The following is a 17,437-nucleotide window of genomic DNA, read 5'->3' on the forward strand; positions in this document are numbered from 1 at the left end:
GGCTCTGAGCTGTGGTGGTGGTTCTCATGGTTCACCTGAGATGTAAGAGCACTGCCTCATCTCCACCCCCACTGCATGCCCACCCCTGTGCCTGAGGATGTAAAGGTTGGGGGGCTTCTCTAGGAGGGCACAGATGGAGAATGATATCCAACCATGGCATTTTCTCCCCCTCAGGTTCCCCAGGGGCAAATGGTCAGTGCAGAACCTCTAAAGGTCAGGGGGAGACTCACTTCATTCACTGAGGCAGCTGAGGGTCCCCTTGTCCAGTTGGGGCTCTCTCTGACCCTTCCTGCCCCAGCCAGCAGGGCCTGAAATCCAGGGAGTTCTGACCTTCCAGTGTTCTTTGTGCCTGCATCACAGTCCAGTCACCATCTCACCCCATCCCCAGCCCAGTGTGGCAGCCTCCTTACCTCTCCCAGTCTGTCCTCTGCATACTACCAGACTCGTTTTTCTAAAACTAGATCATTCCAACAACAAAATATTTGAATACCTGTTGTGTGCTAGGACTGGGGTTCAGTAGTGAGCAAAGTGGACTGTGGAGTTCACAGGAAGACAATCACACAATTACAAACCAGTAAGTGCTATGAAAGAAACACATATGCCATGGGAATAAGATCTCGTCTGTAGATCAGGGAAAGCTTCCAGGAGGCAGCATGTAAGCCGAGATTGGAAGGATAAGCAGGAGGTACGGGAGGGCAGGTGGTAGCATTCTAGGTAGAGACGCTGAGACTGGAGGGGGGCAGCTTGTTCCAGGGTGTCCAAGAAGATGAATGAAGGTGCACAGCAATTCCAAAAGGTATGAGATGGGCTGGAGAAGTCGGACTGTGGCAAGGACTTGACTTTTATCACACAGCCACAGGGAGTCAGCAACAGGTTCTGAGCAGGAGGGTGATATGTCAGATACGTATTTTTTAAATGATTACCGTGGTTGCTGGTGGAGAAGGTCTGAAAGAAGTGCAATGAGGACTAATCCATGTGAGAGAAGATGGTGGGAGTGGACAGACTCCAGAGGGGTGTGAGAAAAAATATTGTCAAAACTCGGTAATAGATTCAGGACAAAGGTGAAGGAGAGTGGAGCCATAGCCACGCCTGACTAGCCAGATGGATGTGGAAGGACAGGGGCGGGGGCACCCTCTGAGCAAGAGAACCGGGAGACATGTTGAGGAGGAAACATCGTAAGTTCTGTTAAGGGCATGTTGAGTTTTGAATGTGCCTCGGAAACTGCCAAGCCGTGTTGAGTAAGTTGTTGGAACCCGAAGGCTGAAGAGGGAAGTGTGAGTTATCAGTGTATGATAACTGATATTGAACCCGAAGCATGGCAATGAGGAGGTCACTTTGGGAGGACATGCAGAAGAGGACCCAGGATCAAGCCTGGGGGCGCTCTTAACACTCAAAGGTCAAGAGGAGGGTCCTGACCAGGCCAGTTGTAGAGGAGACAAGAGAGCACCCCGTCATAGGGGCTAAGGGAAGAGTCCAAGAGGCAGAGCCAGCAAGTCTCTGCTTCCCAGAAGACACAGGAAAGGGACACCGAGTGTCCCTCAGTGTTAGCCACAAGGAAATCTCTGATGACTTCAGCAAGACCTGGGTTTGAGAACGGGGCAGATTCTAGATTACAATGGCGGGCCATGAGGGAAGGTCAGCAATCTTGAGAAATTTAGCTATAATGAAGAGGATGAGAGACAGAGGACTTTTAAGATGCCAGAAGCTTGTGCAAATTTGACTGCCAAAAGGAAGGACATTTACATTCAAGTCTGCGTACTGAGAGGGAGGCAGAAAGTAGAGAGGAGAGGGGATGGTAGTGATGGAAGGTGGAACCTTTCTTAGAGTAAAGGGGTGAGTGAGAATGGGCCTGCGATGGAAGAGGGAGTCACGCAGTGGTGCCTGGTGAACGTTTCACAGTTCACAGTCAGCTGGGGCAGCAATGGGTGGGGAGCTCTGATTTATAGTTGCTGGTACAGTAGTCTACTCCTCATTTCGCTTTACCGAAGGCAGAGGTTGGGGGGATTTTGACAATGGACTCTCACTAGCTGTTCCAAGCTAGCTCAGTCCAGAAACAGGCAATGGTGCTGGTGGCTATGGGTCAGGGAGGGGCCAGGCAGACACCGTAACAATTGGACCAGGTGTGACAAGCAAGAGTAAGGGACACGGTCCAGCTGATGGGGCCCTGTGGGAACGCAGGCCCAAGTAGCCCAGATGTTCCTATTCTTTCCACCTGGTGGTATGTGAGCTTTTTCATTACTCCCCGTTTCTCTAACCTGGTTTACAGTTTTTTTCACTTTCCCCTCTTTCTTTTCTTTCATTCTTCCCTTCTGCTCTGTACTGGCCACTGACTCATCAGAGATGAGCAGGACATAGTTCTCACCCTCAAGGAGCTCACAGACTGATGATCCCACTCAGGACTCCACTCGATGCCCAGAATCTGGTGGGCATCCCCCACCACCCACACCAAGCCCATGAGATAGAGGAGGTGGGGAGGGGTGCAGCTTCTCAGACACGTATAGGACAGGCAGGGACAGAAAGCAAGGGTGCTCTGGCAAAGGAAAGGCACTGCCTGCAAAGATGGTGAGGTGTTTAAGTGTGGCTGGGGTGAAGGTGCCAGGGGTGTGGTTTGAGAGCAAGTAAGGCTGAAGAGAAAGCAAGGCCCGACCCATGTGGCTTTGCAGGCCCCACAAAGAGTTTAATTTTATGCAAAGATGACAAGGAGCAATTGAAGGTTTTAAGACAGAGGAGTGAAATGGTCAGATCTGCATTTTAGAAAGACCCTTCTGAGAAGAATCTGGCTTGGAGGGCAAGGGGGGTGTCCCAAGTAGAGACTGGACAACAAGGGGCAGGGGGCTTGCAGTCAGCCAGGCAGGGGATTAATGTTGGCCTGAGCTGGTGAAGCCGGTAGGAGTGAAGAGTAAGATTAATACAGCTGATGTCTTACTAAGCTGAGCGCTCACTGTCTGCCAGGCCCTGTTTTAAGCACAGTGGGTATATTACCTCATGTAACCCTCCAAACCACTCTTGGAGATATACACTATTATTATCTCCATTTTACAGGTAAGGAAACTGAGGCTTGGAGAGAATCAGGTACTGCCATATGAGAGGGCAAGAGCAGACTGAAGAGCTTGCTGATGGCTGATGAGAGGATGAGACAGAAGGGATCTGGGGGATTCCAGTCTCTGGCTTGATAAGGTGGGGTGCCGTCCATGAGACCCCAGCCCTGGAAGAGGATGGCTTGGAGCTGGAGAAGAGGAGTTTGGTTTGGACATGTCATCTGGGGGCCTATGTGACATCCAAGCAGAGCTGTCCCCTGCAGAGTTGGACATTCATTCGGGCCTGCAACTCCAGAGAGAAGACAGGCTGAAAGTAGAGATTTGAGGATCATGGGCACAGCAGGTGTCTTGAAGCCATGGGTGTGGAGGACCTTGGCCAGGGAGCGTGTGGTGAATGAGGAGAGATGCAGCTGTAAGGAGGCCCAGTGTGAGGGCTGCAAAGGGAGAGCAGTGGCAAAGGAGCAGCCCGGGGCAAACAGAGGCAGGTGAGCACTGGGGTGGGGGTGTCTCAGAGCATGGGGCAGAGGATGGGTGTCCATAGCATTTCATGTTGCAGAGACTGGGTTAACAAGTGTCTACGAGGCACAGAAAACAAGGATCATTGTCAGTCCTTGCTGGAGCAGTTTTCACCCAGCGTCAGGGGCAGCAGCGGGAAAGATCAAGGGGTAGGTGAAGAAGCAGGGCCTCAGGGGGCCCACATTTCCACAGCTTGGCTGTGATGGTTCAGGAGAAAGCAGGTGGAGCTGGCTGAGGGTTTAGTATTGAGAAACGAAGCTTTCCTTTTAGCATGTGCTAAAATTTTCCATTTACAGCCTTGATTTTAATTAATTTGCAGAGCTTCGGTAACTAAATCCTACTGGGAACTTACGAAGTATAGTAAACTTCAGCTATCCAGAATTCTTGGCAAGTTGACCACTCTAAAACCAACATTTATTTGGATAAAAAGACTCAAAATATATTACTTTTTAAAAACGTGCTCCTTATGGGAGTTATCAAACATGTGAAAGTAGAGAGGAGACTATAAGGAACCCACGTGTTTCCACCATCCAACTGGAAAAGTTTCAACGCAAGGCCAGTACTGTACCAGCCATGCCCCCCATGCTCTAGGATATTTGGAAGCAGATTCCATACATTATATCGATTCCTCCAGAAAGCTTTAGTATGTTTCTCCAAAAGACAAAAGACTTGTCGAAAACATAACATAATACCGTTATTACTCCTAAAAATTTTAACACTATTTCTTAATTTAATCAAATGTCTATTGTTCAAATTTCCCCAATTGTCTCATTTCTTCCTCCCCATTGGTTGCTTAAAATTAGGCTCCAAACGAGGTTCACACACTGCATTTGTTTGCTTTGTCTCTTTCTGTTTTTCATATAGTTTATTTGTTGAGGAAAGCAGGCTGCTCGGAGGCATGAGCCTTCAGGAACATGGGAGAGAGCTCAGCATTATTATAGTGGAAAGAGCAGCACAGGGAAGCATGGGGTGGATGATGGCCAGACTGTCAGGACATCCATCTGCAGGACAGAGGCAGGATGTGAAGGCCTGTCCTGAGCCAACAGGAGAGACCAGGGTTACTGAAAGGTGGGTCCATCCCTGTGATCCCTGAGGCCCCTGAGCTGCTGCAGCTGAAGGAAGGTAGAAAGATGTCCAGAACCAAGGAGCAGGGGCAGAGTTCAGTTTGGCCAAGGGTCAGGGGTCAGAGATTGGGCTCTGTCAGGCCCAATGAGCATATCACTGGATGATCTTGAGAATATGCCTCTGATCTCCCATCTTGGGCAGAGGTAAGGGAGGGATGGGGCCTGAGGTCAGGCCTAGAAGGAACAGGATGTCTGTGCAGGGAGGGAGAGAGACTGGCAGTGCCAAAAGCCAGCGCCTAGCCAGTCCCAGCTCCTCCCCACCTGGTCTGTTCCCAGAGCCCTTCCCCGGCCTCCCAGCTAGGGATCCACCCAGGGCCCAGATGCCAGATCTTTTCACAATGCTGGTGGTCAGTCGTCCTGATCCCTTTCTCTACCTTCTCCTCCTTCTGCTCTTGGCCCCCCACAGCCTTGAGGGGTGCCATCCTCCTCAGCGAAGGTTTGAGTACAAGCTCAGCTTCAAAGGACCAAGGTTGGAATTGCCCGAGGCTGAAATACCCTTCTGGAGTCTTCATGGAGGTGAGGGGTAGGGTGGGGACCAACCATTCCTGGGGTTCCTCAGAATGCCAGAGCAGCTGATCAATCAGGGGGGCTGTGACTTGGTGGGGAATAGGCCTGCCAGTACCAACCTCTGCCCAAGATGGGTCCAGGTCTGGGGCAGGCAGTGCCTGGGGCCCCGGACCCCTCCCAGGCTTGTCTCCTGTTCCATCCACCACACCCTACCCCCATCCACCAGCCTCAGTTTCTTCTCTCTGCCTCTTTCTTTCTCTGCTCTATGGCTTCTCTCTTCTACTCCTCTTCCTTTCCTTGGAGGACCCTGCCTCTTGGACCCGTCAACACATGCACACAGGCTCACATGCTGAATCCCAGACACAGAGACACAAGCCAGTTTAGACCAGCTACTCTGCTGACCATGCTGTCAGGCCTGTGGCTGTCCATGAGAACGAGGTTATGGGGGTGGGGTGGGGGCTGCCTGGATAGGGCACCCTTATAGCTGGCTGTTCTGCCAGAGAGGCACCAACCCTGCTCTGTATGTGTGCTGGGTAGAAGCAGGCATGAGAATGTCTTGGCCCACAGGTCTGTGTTCAGGGTCTTCCAAACCCAAACCTACAAAGAGTCTGTATTCTACCTAATCTTGTTCAAAAAGGATATCTGAGGACTTACAAGGACTTATGCAAAAGAGAAGAGCTTAAATTAGGAGTAAGCAAGAAGAATGAGGCTTAGGGTTGGGGTCCTGGCATGAAATGAGTCCAGGAATTTAGCTAGTTGTCAAAACACATGCTGTGAGGTCTGCTCACCCTTCAGAGTTGGGCAATAGATCTGGTTCAGAGCCTCCTAGCAGCAAAGCAAAGAGAGAAAGCAGATCTATTGTGTATTTCTGTGTCTGTGAGAAGTAAGTTCTGAGAAATGGTGCTATTCTTGACTAAGACCAGAACAAATATCTATTTAAGATGATAGGCCTTATAACAGAGTCTTGGCCTAGTCCTCCTCACAGAGGCACAGGAAGTAAACAAAGGAGGGGCTGTTTATAATAACGCCAACCCAGGCTCTGCCTCAGGGCTGGAATGGCAGGGCCTGTACCACACTCACTGCTCTGGGCCTTACCAAGTCTGGGGTGTCACAGACCATGTGGGAGATCAGAGGCATATTCTCAAGATCATCCAGTGATATGCTCATTGTCTATTCATTTATTCATTTATGTTTTTATCGGACTCCCTCCCCCACACCCCTCTATGCCTAGCCTAGAGACGCAGGGCTGAGTCAGGCTCAAGGAGCCCACTGTCTGCGGCAAGGTCCCATGAACAATCCACATAAGGCTGAAGGCATAACTGTAATAGATAGTGGGCAATCGTTGCCTCCTGCAAGTCGCTTTGGAGGCAGTGGTGACTTTCAAGGGCCCCCGGGACTCCTGGCCTTGCAGCCTCTGAGCCTGGCCACCCCCCAGCCCTGGCCTTTGCTGAGCAAACAGGCTGGAATAGCAGTCTACAGAAACTCCTGGCAGAGACTAGGGACTGGGCCCTGGGCCAGGTTCCAGGCTGGCAGGATGGAGCCAGCTGGGGTGGGGTCTCTGATCTCCCTTCTCCTGGTTCCTGCCAAGCTTGCCTCAGTTTCTCTCCATTTTTCTCTCTCCTACAAAATAGAGCTCCTTTGTCCCCACCACCTTCACCAGTGATAATTTACATGTGTGCATGCACATACACACACACACGCACACACAGTCTGTCTGTCTGTCTGTCTGTCTGTCTCTCTCCTTCACCCTTTCCTCCCAGTCCTGCAGGTTAGTTCCACTTTTGCTTTCATGCTTTGCTCACCTTGGAGTTCCCTGACCAGGAAGCCCCCAGCCTCATTTGGGCACACTGGACCCTCCACCTGGTTATTCTCTCAAAGTGCTCTCCTGTATTCTATGGTCTCAGGCATGTTCTTTTCCCTCATAGGGCCTCAGTTTCCTCATCTGAAAAACAGAAAATGTTGGACACAAAGCTCTCTCCTGGTGGAAGAAGCTTGTACTTTGGAGTTAGACGGAGCTGAGTTCCAATCCATTTAGGTCCTTAACTTTTCTGAGCCTCCGTTTTCTCATCTGTAAGATGGGGTCTGATGAAAACAGACCATACAGACTTGTGGTGAGGCTCAAGTGAGAATGCAGGCACCTTGCTCTTGCATGGGTCTGGCATCCGTTACCTTCCCCTGGCAAACCCCCTCCCCCCAGTTGTGCTAGGCTCCAATGCCCACTTCTTCAGTGGATTCCTGCATCTGACCAGCTGGCCTGGTACTTAATGGCAGGCCTGATGTTACCTGCTTCCTCCTCACAGAGCCCAGCCAGGCCAATAAGAGAGAATAATGGGGAGAAGGGGAAAGTGGGACCCAGGCCCTGAGCTGCCCTGGTCCGCAGATGCCATCCTGGGCCTGGAAGAAGTGCGGCTGGCCCCTTCCATGCGGAACAGAAGTGGTGCCATGTGGAGCAGGGCCCGCGTTCTCTTCTCTGGCTGGGAGGTGGAGCTGCAGATGCGGGTGACTGGGCCAGGGCGCCGGGGAGCCCAGGGCATGGTGAGTGGCCTCTCCCAAGTCCCAGCTGAGGGGGTGAGTCAGGGGTCAGGTGGTGAGCCCAGGGTTCCAGTGTCCCACAGGGGAGTTGAGTAACTGGGACCTACAGGCTGTGTGGTACACCCAGAGCAGAGGCCAAATCGGCCCTGTCCTGGGGGGGCCGGCCTCGAGGGACGGCATCGGGATCCTCTTCGACTCCTCGGCCCAAGATACTGAGGTGAGTAGTGGTCTCCTGCCTACATCCTCACCCTCCTCCCTGCCCACACCCTCACCCTTCTCCTCGTGCCCATGGCTCAGGCCTCTCATTACCTCCCATGTAGAACAGCCCTGCCATCCGTGTGCTGGCCAGTAACGGGCATACCCCCTACGAGCTGCTTCGGTAAGGGCCTGCTTGAACTGACCCCCTACCCCAATTCCTGGGCTGTACCCACACTGCCTACTCATGCCCCTGCCCCAGCCTCTGACAGGGAGCCCAACCCTCCTAGATAGAGCTGTGCCCTCCTTGCTCAATTGAGCCAATGGCTGCTACCCTGGGACTCCTCCCCATTCAGTCCCAGCTGTGCCTCCTCTGGGCCCAGGACCAGAGTTGCTTACTTTTCCTGGGAACCTCCCCACTGAGTCCTCCATTCATCCAACCCAAGAGCAGCAGGTGAGGCCTGTGCTGAATGTTTTTACTCACATCATTTTATGTGACCCCCCAACACTCTTGAGAAGTGAAAGTTATTAGTCTCTAATTAAGGTGAAGACACTGAGGCCCAGAGAGGTGAAGTTACTTGCCTAAAGTTACACAGCTCTTACAGAGCTGAGATTTGAGGTCAGCCTTGCCTGTGGAGGGTCCACACCCTTTCCCTGTGTCAGCTGCCTGACTGCTAGTGACTTTCCCTTTCTCCCAGATGATGTGGCTTCCCCTCCCTCCCCAACCTGGCTGCCTCTTCAGTAGCTGGGCCAGTTTGTCAGTGTCTCTCAGCAAACATCCCTTAGCTTATAACAATGAGAATAATTGCTAACATTTATGGAGTGGAGCTTACTGTATGCCAGGCGCAGCGCCAAGTACTTTACATTCATGTCTTGGTTAACCCTTATGACAATGTTATGAGATAGTTTCAATTATTATCCTCATTTTAAAGATGGGGAAGTGGGAGTTTGGAAAGCTGAGATTACTTGCCAAGGTCACAGCTATGAGGTACACGCAGGTAGCTGCTCTAGAGCTGGCTTCTCCCTGCTCTGCGCCATCTCACTTGGGGCTGAAGATGGCAGTGACAGGCACTCTGGTGTGATCAGCGTCTGTGTGTCAGTATGCACAGAGAAACTCCAGGCGTCTCGGGCTCAACACCCTTCTCCTAACTCCCCAGAGCCTGCTATACCGCCCTACAGGTCAGGCGGGCTGGTAATTTTGTCCTAGGCCACTAAGACGCATCTCGTGTTGTTTGTTCTACAGTCTAAGCTCAGCAGAGGGACAGGAAAAAGGGGACTTACCCAGAGGCACAGGGAAATTTGGAGTTTAAAGAGAGGAGAAGGAGGGAGGGACGAGTGGGAGGAGGTGGTGGGCTTAGGGGATTGAAGTCTGGAAGCCCATTGAGGGTCCAGGCTCTGTCCCCTGGGGAAGAGTTACAGAAAGGCCCTTGGCCTCTTCTGTAAACTCCAAGTCCCCATACTCTGCCAGGTAGGGCTTGTTCTCTTGCCTCTCTCTTTTGCGAAGGGAGCAGACCGTAGCAAGGAGACTCAAGCTCGATCACAGGGACATGTCCCACAGCAGTCGTCCAGTTGGGGGATGTGGCGCTGCTCGTCTGGGCAGAATGGCCTCTGGGACTGCCCCCCTGGCCAGGCCTTGGGTCCTGCATAGCCCAGATGTATTCCAAATGCCCACAGGGATGAAGCCAGCCAGGTGCTGGGCTCTTGCTACCGGGACTTCCGGAACCGGCCATATCCCTTCAGAGTGCAGATCACCTACTGGGGGCAGAGGCTGCGTGTGAGTGGTCCCTCCTGCTTATGTCGGTCCTCTGGGCAGGGTGTGCAGATTGCAGGGCTCAGAGCTACAGAGATGCTGTGTGCTCTGTTGCCCATGACCCCAACAGATTCGTGCCTGTGACACCTGGCATATATGGGGAAGGCATACACTGGATCCTCCTTCCTACATTGAATCCTAACTAGCCCAGAGAACATACATGTGAGGGCTAGCATGAGACAAAGTGTACAAACCCCTTCATAACATTCTGACACTAAACCTTGTGGCTCCCTGCCCACCTTTAGGGATAGGGGAGCCAGGGAGCCAGAGGTGGGGACAATCACCCCTGCTGGGGCAGGGGAGAGGCGGTGGCTCAATTCCTCCCTGCCTTCAGGTGTCCTTAAACAGTGGCCTCACTCCCAGCGATCCAGATGAAGTTTGCGTTGATGTGGGTCCCCTGCTTTTGGCCCCTGGAGGTTTCTTTGGGGTCTCAGCAGCCACCAGTACCTTCTGGGCAGGTAAGAGCAGAGGAATGGTGCCTAATGAATCATCCTGAGCACACCTTCTAAGGAACACGGGGTGTGGGGCCAGCTACTTCTTTACCGTGTGACCTGGGCAAGTCATGAGTCCTCTCCTATCTGCCTTACAGAGTTGCTGGAAGTCTCAGATAGGATAAAACATGAGAAACTTTTATTCTAGTGTTGGCCTCATAAGGGCCCCTAGCTGGGAGCTCTGGGGAAAGTGGAAAAAGGACACACTTAGGGAGATGGGTCAAAGGATAAAATGGAGTCCATGGAGGGACCCATAGTTGAAAAGTAAGGTACAATCAGCTAGTGAGTGTCCATGAATGCCAAAACTTTGGTCTTTAGAGTCTGGGCACTGGGGAGCCATGGAAGGTTTCTCTCTTATTTTCTTTTATTTTTTTTTTTTAGGCAAGGAAACCCTTGGTTGACCTCACAGATTGCAAGGATCTTGTCAGCTTACAATCTCTTATTTATTTTTATTTATATTTATTTTTTACACCTACAGCACCTAGTCTTCCTAGGCGGTCTCCTATCCAAGTACTAAACAGGCCCAACCCTGCTTAGCTTCCAAGATCAGATGGGATCAGGCTTGTTCAGGGTAGCATGGACGTAGACCATGGAAGGTTTCTGAGAAGGAGAGTGACATGGTCAGAGAGCCATACTGAGAAGGTGCCACCATGTGGTCACTTTTGCCAGTAGCAGCCATTCCCTGGAGGCCCGAGGGTGTTGCCCAGCCTGCTTTCATGGCTCTAGCCCAGGACTATCCAATTTTCCTACTCACTGGGGGCCCACCTCTGGCTGGAAGGGGGGACAGTCAACTCACTCAGCCCACCCATCTGTTTGGCTGACTCTCATACCTCATCTATGAGGTAAGCCAGTCAAGGATCGGAGCTGCCCAGGGTCATTCATATCTCTTGCCTGCCTGGAATATAATGGAGCCTGAGGATTGAGGGCTGAATGAGTGGGCTACTGGAGGCTAGAGGTCTTACCTTCCCTTCTCTACCTTCCTTTCCAGATGACCATGATGTCTTGTCCTTCCTAACCTTCAGTCTGAGTGAGCCAGGTCCAGAGGTGATACAGCCCTGGGCCTGCCTTGCAGGGAGGGCTTGGGGAGAGGGACCAGCCCAGGGACCCCTCCCCTCCCCAGATGTTTCTACTTATGTCATGGCACCATCAGACCTGCCATTCCAACGGTTATCTCTACTTGTTCTCTGGGCTCTCCTCAGACCAGGCCTTGTGCTGGGAGCAGAAGTGACCCAGAACTAAGCCCTGTCCTCAAGGACCTCCCAGGCTGGCTGGAGGCTGGGGAGCACAGAGAAGGGGTCTTAACTAACCAGAGGAGCAGGGAAGGCTGCCTGGAAGAGATGAGCTTGAAGGAACAGAGGCAGTTAGCTGAATGGAGGAGCAGTGTGGACAAAGGCCTGAGGCCTGAGAGAGCTATTGGTGTCTGGGCTGCAGTGGGAGAGAAGGGTGTGGAGATTGGCAGTGGAGCAAGGCACAGAGGCCCAGAAATTGCAGGTCCTGGTGGGTGAGCTGAAGGAGAATCAGAGTTCTTTCCTTGCTGGGTGAATGTTTGGTCAAGGAAGGGGACTGGGCTTGTGGGAGCCCTGTGGGAAGGCTTTCCTTGTCCCTGGATCTTGCACAGGTTTCAGGCCCTAGTTCCTGTCTTTCTCCTCCAGCACCCACTGCAGCCCTTCCTGGAGATGGAGCAGCTCCGCCTGGCAAGACAGCTGAAAGAGCTGCGGGCAAGGCTGGCTCTGGGCATCAGGGAGGACACGATTCTAAAGCTGAGCTCCAAAGACCAGGAAGAGGGTAGGGGTCCAAGGAGTAGGCAGGTGGGGTAGGAGCCCATTTGAGTATCACAGGATCCTCTTTCCTACGAATCAAGAGTCCTTTAACCAAAGGGGAGGTGGAAGCCATATCTAAGCAAGCCTTGGGGTCAGGTGCTTTGTATTGTCCCCACACCCCACCCAGATACAACTTTCCGGGGGAGAGTCTTAGGGGCAGAAGCCTCACTTTTCTGGGCCCCCTTTCTAAGAAGCCACCAATAGATAGTGTCTGTTGCCCCATCCCAGCTGGCTGGCTGTCCCAGCTCTGCCCCAATCTCCAGGGGAAAGGATCTATTACCTGGAGGAGATACTGGGCAGACACAGCCAGATCCTGCAGGCTCTCCAGGGTCTCTCCAAGCAGCTAGCCCAGGCTGAGAGGCAGTGGAAGAAGCAGTTGGGGTCCCCGGACCAGACCAGGCCAGAGGGAGCCTGGGTGAGTAGCCCCTTGAACATCCATGGTGGCCTGGAGAAGCTGAGCATCCTAGATACTGAGTCTCATGGCACCAGTGGGCTCCCTGTGTCCAGAAAGAGGAACATTGCTATATTTGGAAACTAGTGTCCCCCAAGGTCTGGAGGGAAAGGAGGACAGGAGTGAAATACTGCAGGTCGCAGGATGGGGTGACCTGCCAGGCAGGGGAGTGTGCAGGAGGATAGCTCTGCACAAGCAAATGCCCAAGAAGCCACACAGCTGGGGCTGGGGAGAAGAGATGCCAGGTATTTGGACGTGGGTCTGTAGACAAGTGACAAAAATAGACTGGGTGCATGTAGCTCCACATGTGACTTGATTCACATACGGCTTGCTTAATGCTCAGATGCACCAGAATCCTCATTTCATCTCTACTGCCATCCTGGCTTCTCCCCGGAGAGTCATGCCCCATGGCATGCCCAGCCTGGAGCCTGACTTGAACTGAGTCAAGATGTTAGATGCTGGGCAGAAGAGGCCAGCAGCTCCTGAATGCTTTGCTGGGCTCTGGAAGCTTGAGGTTTGATATCTTGTGTCCCCAGGCTAGAGTAGCTAAGGCTGGGCTGCTGGAGTGAGGAAGAAGCGAGGGTGTCACACTCAAGAGCTAGGCCTCTCTGATCCTACTTTCAGGCCCAGGACTCCTTCTGCCAGATTCTATCCACCCCAGAGAGGAATGGCCACCTCTCCAGGTCACTCAGTAAGACAGGGGCTCATGCAGGAGCCCTAGCACATGGAGTTGACCAGCTACAGCTTGGACTATGCCCTGGGAGAAATGGGGAGGAGAATACTGGACTGGGCCTCTGCCTTCTTCAGGGGCAGATCCACTTCTGGAAAGTAGGTGGGGAGGCTTCTGAGAAAGCCCATGAGTGGCCACTCTTGGGGGGGAACCACCCTCAGGGAGAGGGCTTTGAGAGGAGGGGAATCCAGAAGCCAAGATGGACAGGGGGCAGATGAACTCAATGTGTCCATAATGAGGAGGGCCAGGTAATCCAATAAGGCCTCTAAAAGGAAGAGGGCTGCAGTGCCCTGGGGAAGGTGGACTCTGAGAAGAGAGGGGCTGTGCCCTAGGCCCTAGAGAAGAGGCTGATTTTTCTGCAGGACTCTGCCAAGGTCAGCACTCTGCTTTGTGGACAGCAGACTTTGCTCCAGGACTTGCAAGAGATGAGGTGAGGGCACAGGGTGAGGAGGGATTGTTGAGGAGGTGGGAGAGGACCCCCACCCCACCAACTTGCTTTTCCACCTGAAGTTCCTCCCTTAGCCCTTGAGTCTTTTCATCCTTTCCTGAACACCCAGCCCAAAGCCTGGTATGTAGGGAGGGGCTGGGGGCAGAGTTAGGTTTATTGAGTTGACCTAAATTTAATTGAATCAAGTTTAAAGTTTTGAAAGCCCTCTTTTCAAAACAACTCTCACTGGGAGAGGCCTTGCATGAGGGCCCCCACCCAACATTCCCATCCCAGGGAGGGTTAGTAAATCTGAGCCTTGAAAGGAATACAGCGAAGATCAGGCCTACTGGTAGTAGGGGGTCCCTGACTTCATTTTGACCCCTCCAGTTTCCCAGTATCCCACTCTAGGCTAGGACTTGGAGCAACCCATAGAGTATGGGAGTAAGGGGGTCACCTTGATGCTGGGGAAGAGGGAGGCTTCAGGCTGGATGCTGTGGCTTCCACCTGACCCCTGCCTCACCCCCCATCTAGATGGCTAGGGGTGGGAAGATGTGACAAGAGAGAAGAGCTAAATCTCCTGGGGGCTGGAGATAGCAAGAAGAGTCCAGGGAGCATGGGGTTGAGACAGACAGCTTTAGAGACATCCTTCTCTGAGCTAAAGCTGTCTTGAGATCAAAGAAGAAGATTTGGGGTAAGAACAGCCTCCCAAGAAGGGGCCCTATGGATGGTGCTTGTTCCCCATCCATGTGTTACCTGCGGGGATTATGAGAAATAGTTTGGTGGTTTGGATGCGTCCAGAAGGGGTAACGAGTCTTTTCTCTTGTTTTTCATTCCCACCAGGGATGCAGCTACTCACATGGCCTCAAGAGCCAAGGTCTTCTACCTGCCTGTGGGCATCAAGCATCATTTCTTAGAGCTGGACCAGATTCTGAGCCTCCTGCAAGAGGACCTTCTGGGCCCAGTGGTGAGAAGAAAGGAAGGGGCACCATGAAGTTCCATTCCTGAGATCTAGGCTCAGTCCCTTTCTTCTAACATTTCTGCAGCCCCAGGCCTTCCTGCCTTAGCCCTTCCTCCTTGGGAACCCTGGCAGGCACACCTGTAATTGTATCTGTGTGTGCATGCACATGTGTATGCTGGGACACAGATCTTACCTTCTCTCTGCCCTCTCTGCTCTCTGGAGAGTCCTACAGACTCTCAGTGCCAGCAGGGCCCTGGAGACCACTTGGTCCAACTCCCTCAATAACTAGAAGAGAAATGGGAGTTGGCTATGCCCAAAATCACTCAGAGCAGCCTGCTCCTCACTGTATGCATGCCCCATCTTGTTCTTTCCCTTGCCTTCATCATCATCTGTCTTTTGCTATTTCTTCCTCTCTCATCTCAAAAACCTTCAGCTCCCTGATAATCCCAGGCCCTAGGCCTTCCCAACTATTCCCACAGATGGAGCCGTGGTAACTAAAGTGGGGGAGGCAGCTTTGCACTCTGCCCCCTCTCCAAGTCCTCTGAACGAGAACCAAGCCTGGGAGAGGGAAACAGAGCCCACAATGGCTCAGGTTCCAGGTCCACCCTCTCCTGGGTAAGAAGCTGATCCAAGACCTGAGAACTTCCCCTTTCAGAAAGCATCAACCAAGGACCCCCGCCCACCTGGCCAGCCCCCAGGGACCTCCTCATGCCTGCAGCCCTACATCTTCCTGTTCGTCCTCCTCGTTCAGACTGTAGGCTTCTTCTGCTATGTGCACTTCAGGTGGGCCTTCCCATAGGCAGGACTTTCCACACCTACCTGGCTTGGTTCTGGGGCATAGGCATTTGATTTGAGAGTGGGGTACTGAGGCCCAAAGGGGACCTGCCTAGTCCACCAGCTGGCAATGAGCAGTGCCCAGACTAGGACCCATTTTTTCAATAGGCAGTACTGACCACCTGCTCAGTTGTTGGTCCCATCTGGATCATGCCCTCACAGAACTCACTCTCTAGTGTGAGAAACTGACATGCACCTGGTAGTCACACCTTGTGTGGTCAGTGCCATGATGGCAGGAAGCTCAGGGGCTATAAAAGTACAAGAAAAAGCATTTGACCCAGCTTGGAGAGATCAGGGAATTGAACTGGAAGGGACATTTGATGTGTGAACTGGAAGGCAACTAGTTTTCCAACCTGAAAAGATAAGTAAAGACATCAATACAGAGGTAACAGCATGAGAAAAGGCATGGAAGCAGGAAAGAAACACTCTGTTTTGGAGAAAAGTGGCAAGTTCAGTACTGTCAGACCAGTTTGTGAAAACTGGCAAAGGGAATCACAAAAGTTGGGGAGAGGTCACTATTTCTACTTGATGAGTGTTTGTTGAATAAATGAAACTTTTAGAGATATAGGGTGTGCTAAAGAGCTCAGAAATGGGACTCACAGTTTTTGTTGGTGGAATTTCAAGACAAGAAGCAGTATGTGCAAGGGTGGTCCTGGAGGAGGAGGAGCAGTGAAGTGTGCTGAGCTTTGAAAGTAGAGTAGGAAAGGGGACGACCTCCAGGTGAGGAGAACAGCAAAGGTATGAGGCGGGATGACGATAGGCTTATGTGTAACATAGGAGTGTAATGGTGGCCATAAGGCTGGAATCACCCAGACAGACCTTGAATGCCAGGGGGAAAGTGTGGTCCTGATGGGACAGGCCAAAGGAGCCACAGAAGTTCCCAGAGCAGGGGAGGCTGTGGCACAGTGAGTATAGTTAAGTGTAGGGAACTACATCTCAAAAACCCAGAAGCAGAGGTCCTAGTAACCTTCTCCTCTTTCTGGCAGCAGGCAAAAGCTAGACAAGAGACTTCAGGACTGTTTGCACACCGGCCCCTTACCCCTGAGTCCTGCACCATGTATCCCCAGGGCCCTGGGGGCTCTGAGGAGGCATCCCCTCTCCCCCAGCATGCATGCATGACCTACCTCAAAGCCCCAAAGGAGTGTCTACTTCTCTTCACTGGGAAGTGGATGATGTTTGGGGGCGGAGGGTTAGGCCAGTATCTTCTCCCTCTGGATGCCCAGTTCCTACCCACACCTCAGCTTTGGAGAAGCTCCAACTTTATTAAAGGTGATTTCCCTCTCTCCATGGTTTGATATGCTCGTTTACCTTCCAAGTTCGCCTTAATCTCTCTGAAGGCTTCTGCCTCTTCTGGAGAGGTTGCTGGGAGTGGGCTTCAAGCAGGAAAGGAGGCCAAGGACTGGCTTGACCTCCAAAAGACCTATTACCCCACAAACCTTGAGCCCTGGACTACAGAGGGAGAAGGAGTCACAAATATGTATAATTCTGTTCCCAAATTCACCAGAACAAGGAGAGGTGTCTCCAGTTGCCCTTTCTGCCTCAGCCCAGCCAGCATTACCATTAACAACTCTCTCTCCCCCTATTCCCTTCAGCTCCAGGGGTAGGCATGTCAGGCACAACCAGAACTCTGTGAGGCAACCCACAGAGCCATAATTAGGATTCTCTGCTCTATGGTCTCCCTCCCTTTTCCAGAGTCAAGCTCTTTGGGCAGCTGCTGGGGCAACAGGTTTGGGGGAAGGGTGGGGTAGGGTACAGGGCTGGGTCTTTGCTCTTTGCAACTACTCTCAACTCCTAGCTGAAATCCTGGTTATCAGCGACCAGGGTGGGGAGGAAGTAGGGGGAGAGTGGGGAGCAGGGTTCTTGGGCACATATCAACGTAGCCCATTCCCCTGGGGAGCGACCCCACCACCGAAGGCCCTAATCCGCTGTCAGCAGTGCCCGGCAGAGCTTGGCTTTGAAGGAGGCACGTGGGGAAGGCGGGAGCGCGGAGCGGGCACGTGGTAG

General features: G+C 52.5%; 1 protein-coding gene and 1 pseudogene across 1 annotated transcript; one reads left to right on the forward strand and one right to left on the reverse strand.

The window, feature by feature from the left end:
* The first annotated feature begins 5,016 nt into the window (after window positions 1–5,016).
* Window positions 5,017–16,706, forward strand: LMAN1L (lectin, mannose binding 1 like). The gene is made up of 14 exons (XM_023524383.1): window positions 5,017–5,194; window positions 7,566–7,720; window positions 7,827–7,934; window positions 8,038–8,096; window positions 9,587–9,686; window positions 10,057–10,180; window positions 11,202–11,257; window positions 11,866–11,998; window positions 12,297–12,448; window positions 13,109–13,213; window positions 13,613–13,644; window positions 14,482–14,605; window positions 15,255–15,382; window positions 16,420–16,706. Exons 1-14 carry the CDS (start codon window positions 5,017–5,019, stop codon window positions 16,550–16,552), a joined length of 1,587 nt encoding a protein of 528 aa, XP_023380151.1. The 3' UTR covers window positions 16,553–16,706.
* LOC111732478 lies at window positions 10,683–10,801 on the reverse strand (annotated as a pseudogene).
* Window positions 16,707–17,437: the final 731 nt, after the last annotated feature.

The sequence above is a fragment of the Pteropus vampyrus genome, unplaced genomic scaffold (assembly GCF_000151845.1).
Source record: "Pteropus vampyrus isolate Shadow unplaced genomic scaffold, Pvam_2.0 Scaffold462, whole genome shotgun sequence".
In the NCBI taxonomy this organism is placed as follows: domain Eukaryota; kingdom Metazoa; phylum Chordata; class Mammalia; order Chiroptera; family Pteropodidae; genus Pteropus; species Pteropus vampyrus.

Coding starts and splice junctions, on each gene's coding strand:
- LMAN1L (XM_023524383.1), top strand. CDS start 5,017: ATGCTGGTGGTCAGTCGTCCTGATCCCTTTCTCTACCTTCTCCTCCTT. Junction 8,097..9,586: donor ACCCCCTACGAGCTGCTTCG/GTAAGGGCCTGC, acceptor AAATGCCCACAG/GGATGAAGCCAGCCAGGTGC. Junction 14,606..15,254: donor AGGACCTTCTGGGCCCAGTG/GTGAGAAGAAAG, acceptor TTCCCCTTTCAG/AAAGCATCAACCAAGGACCC.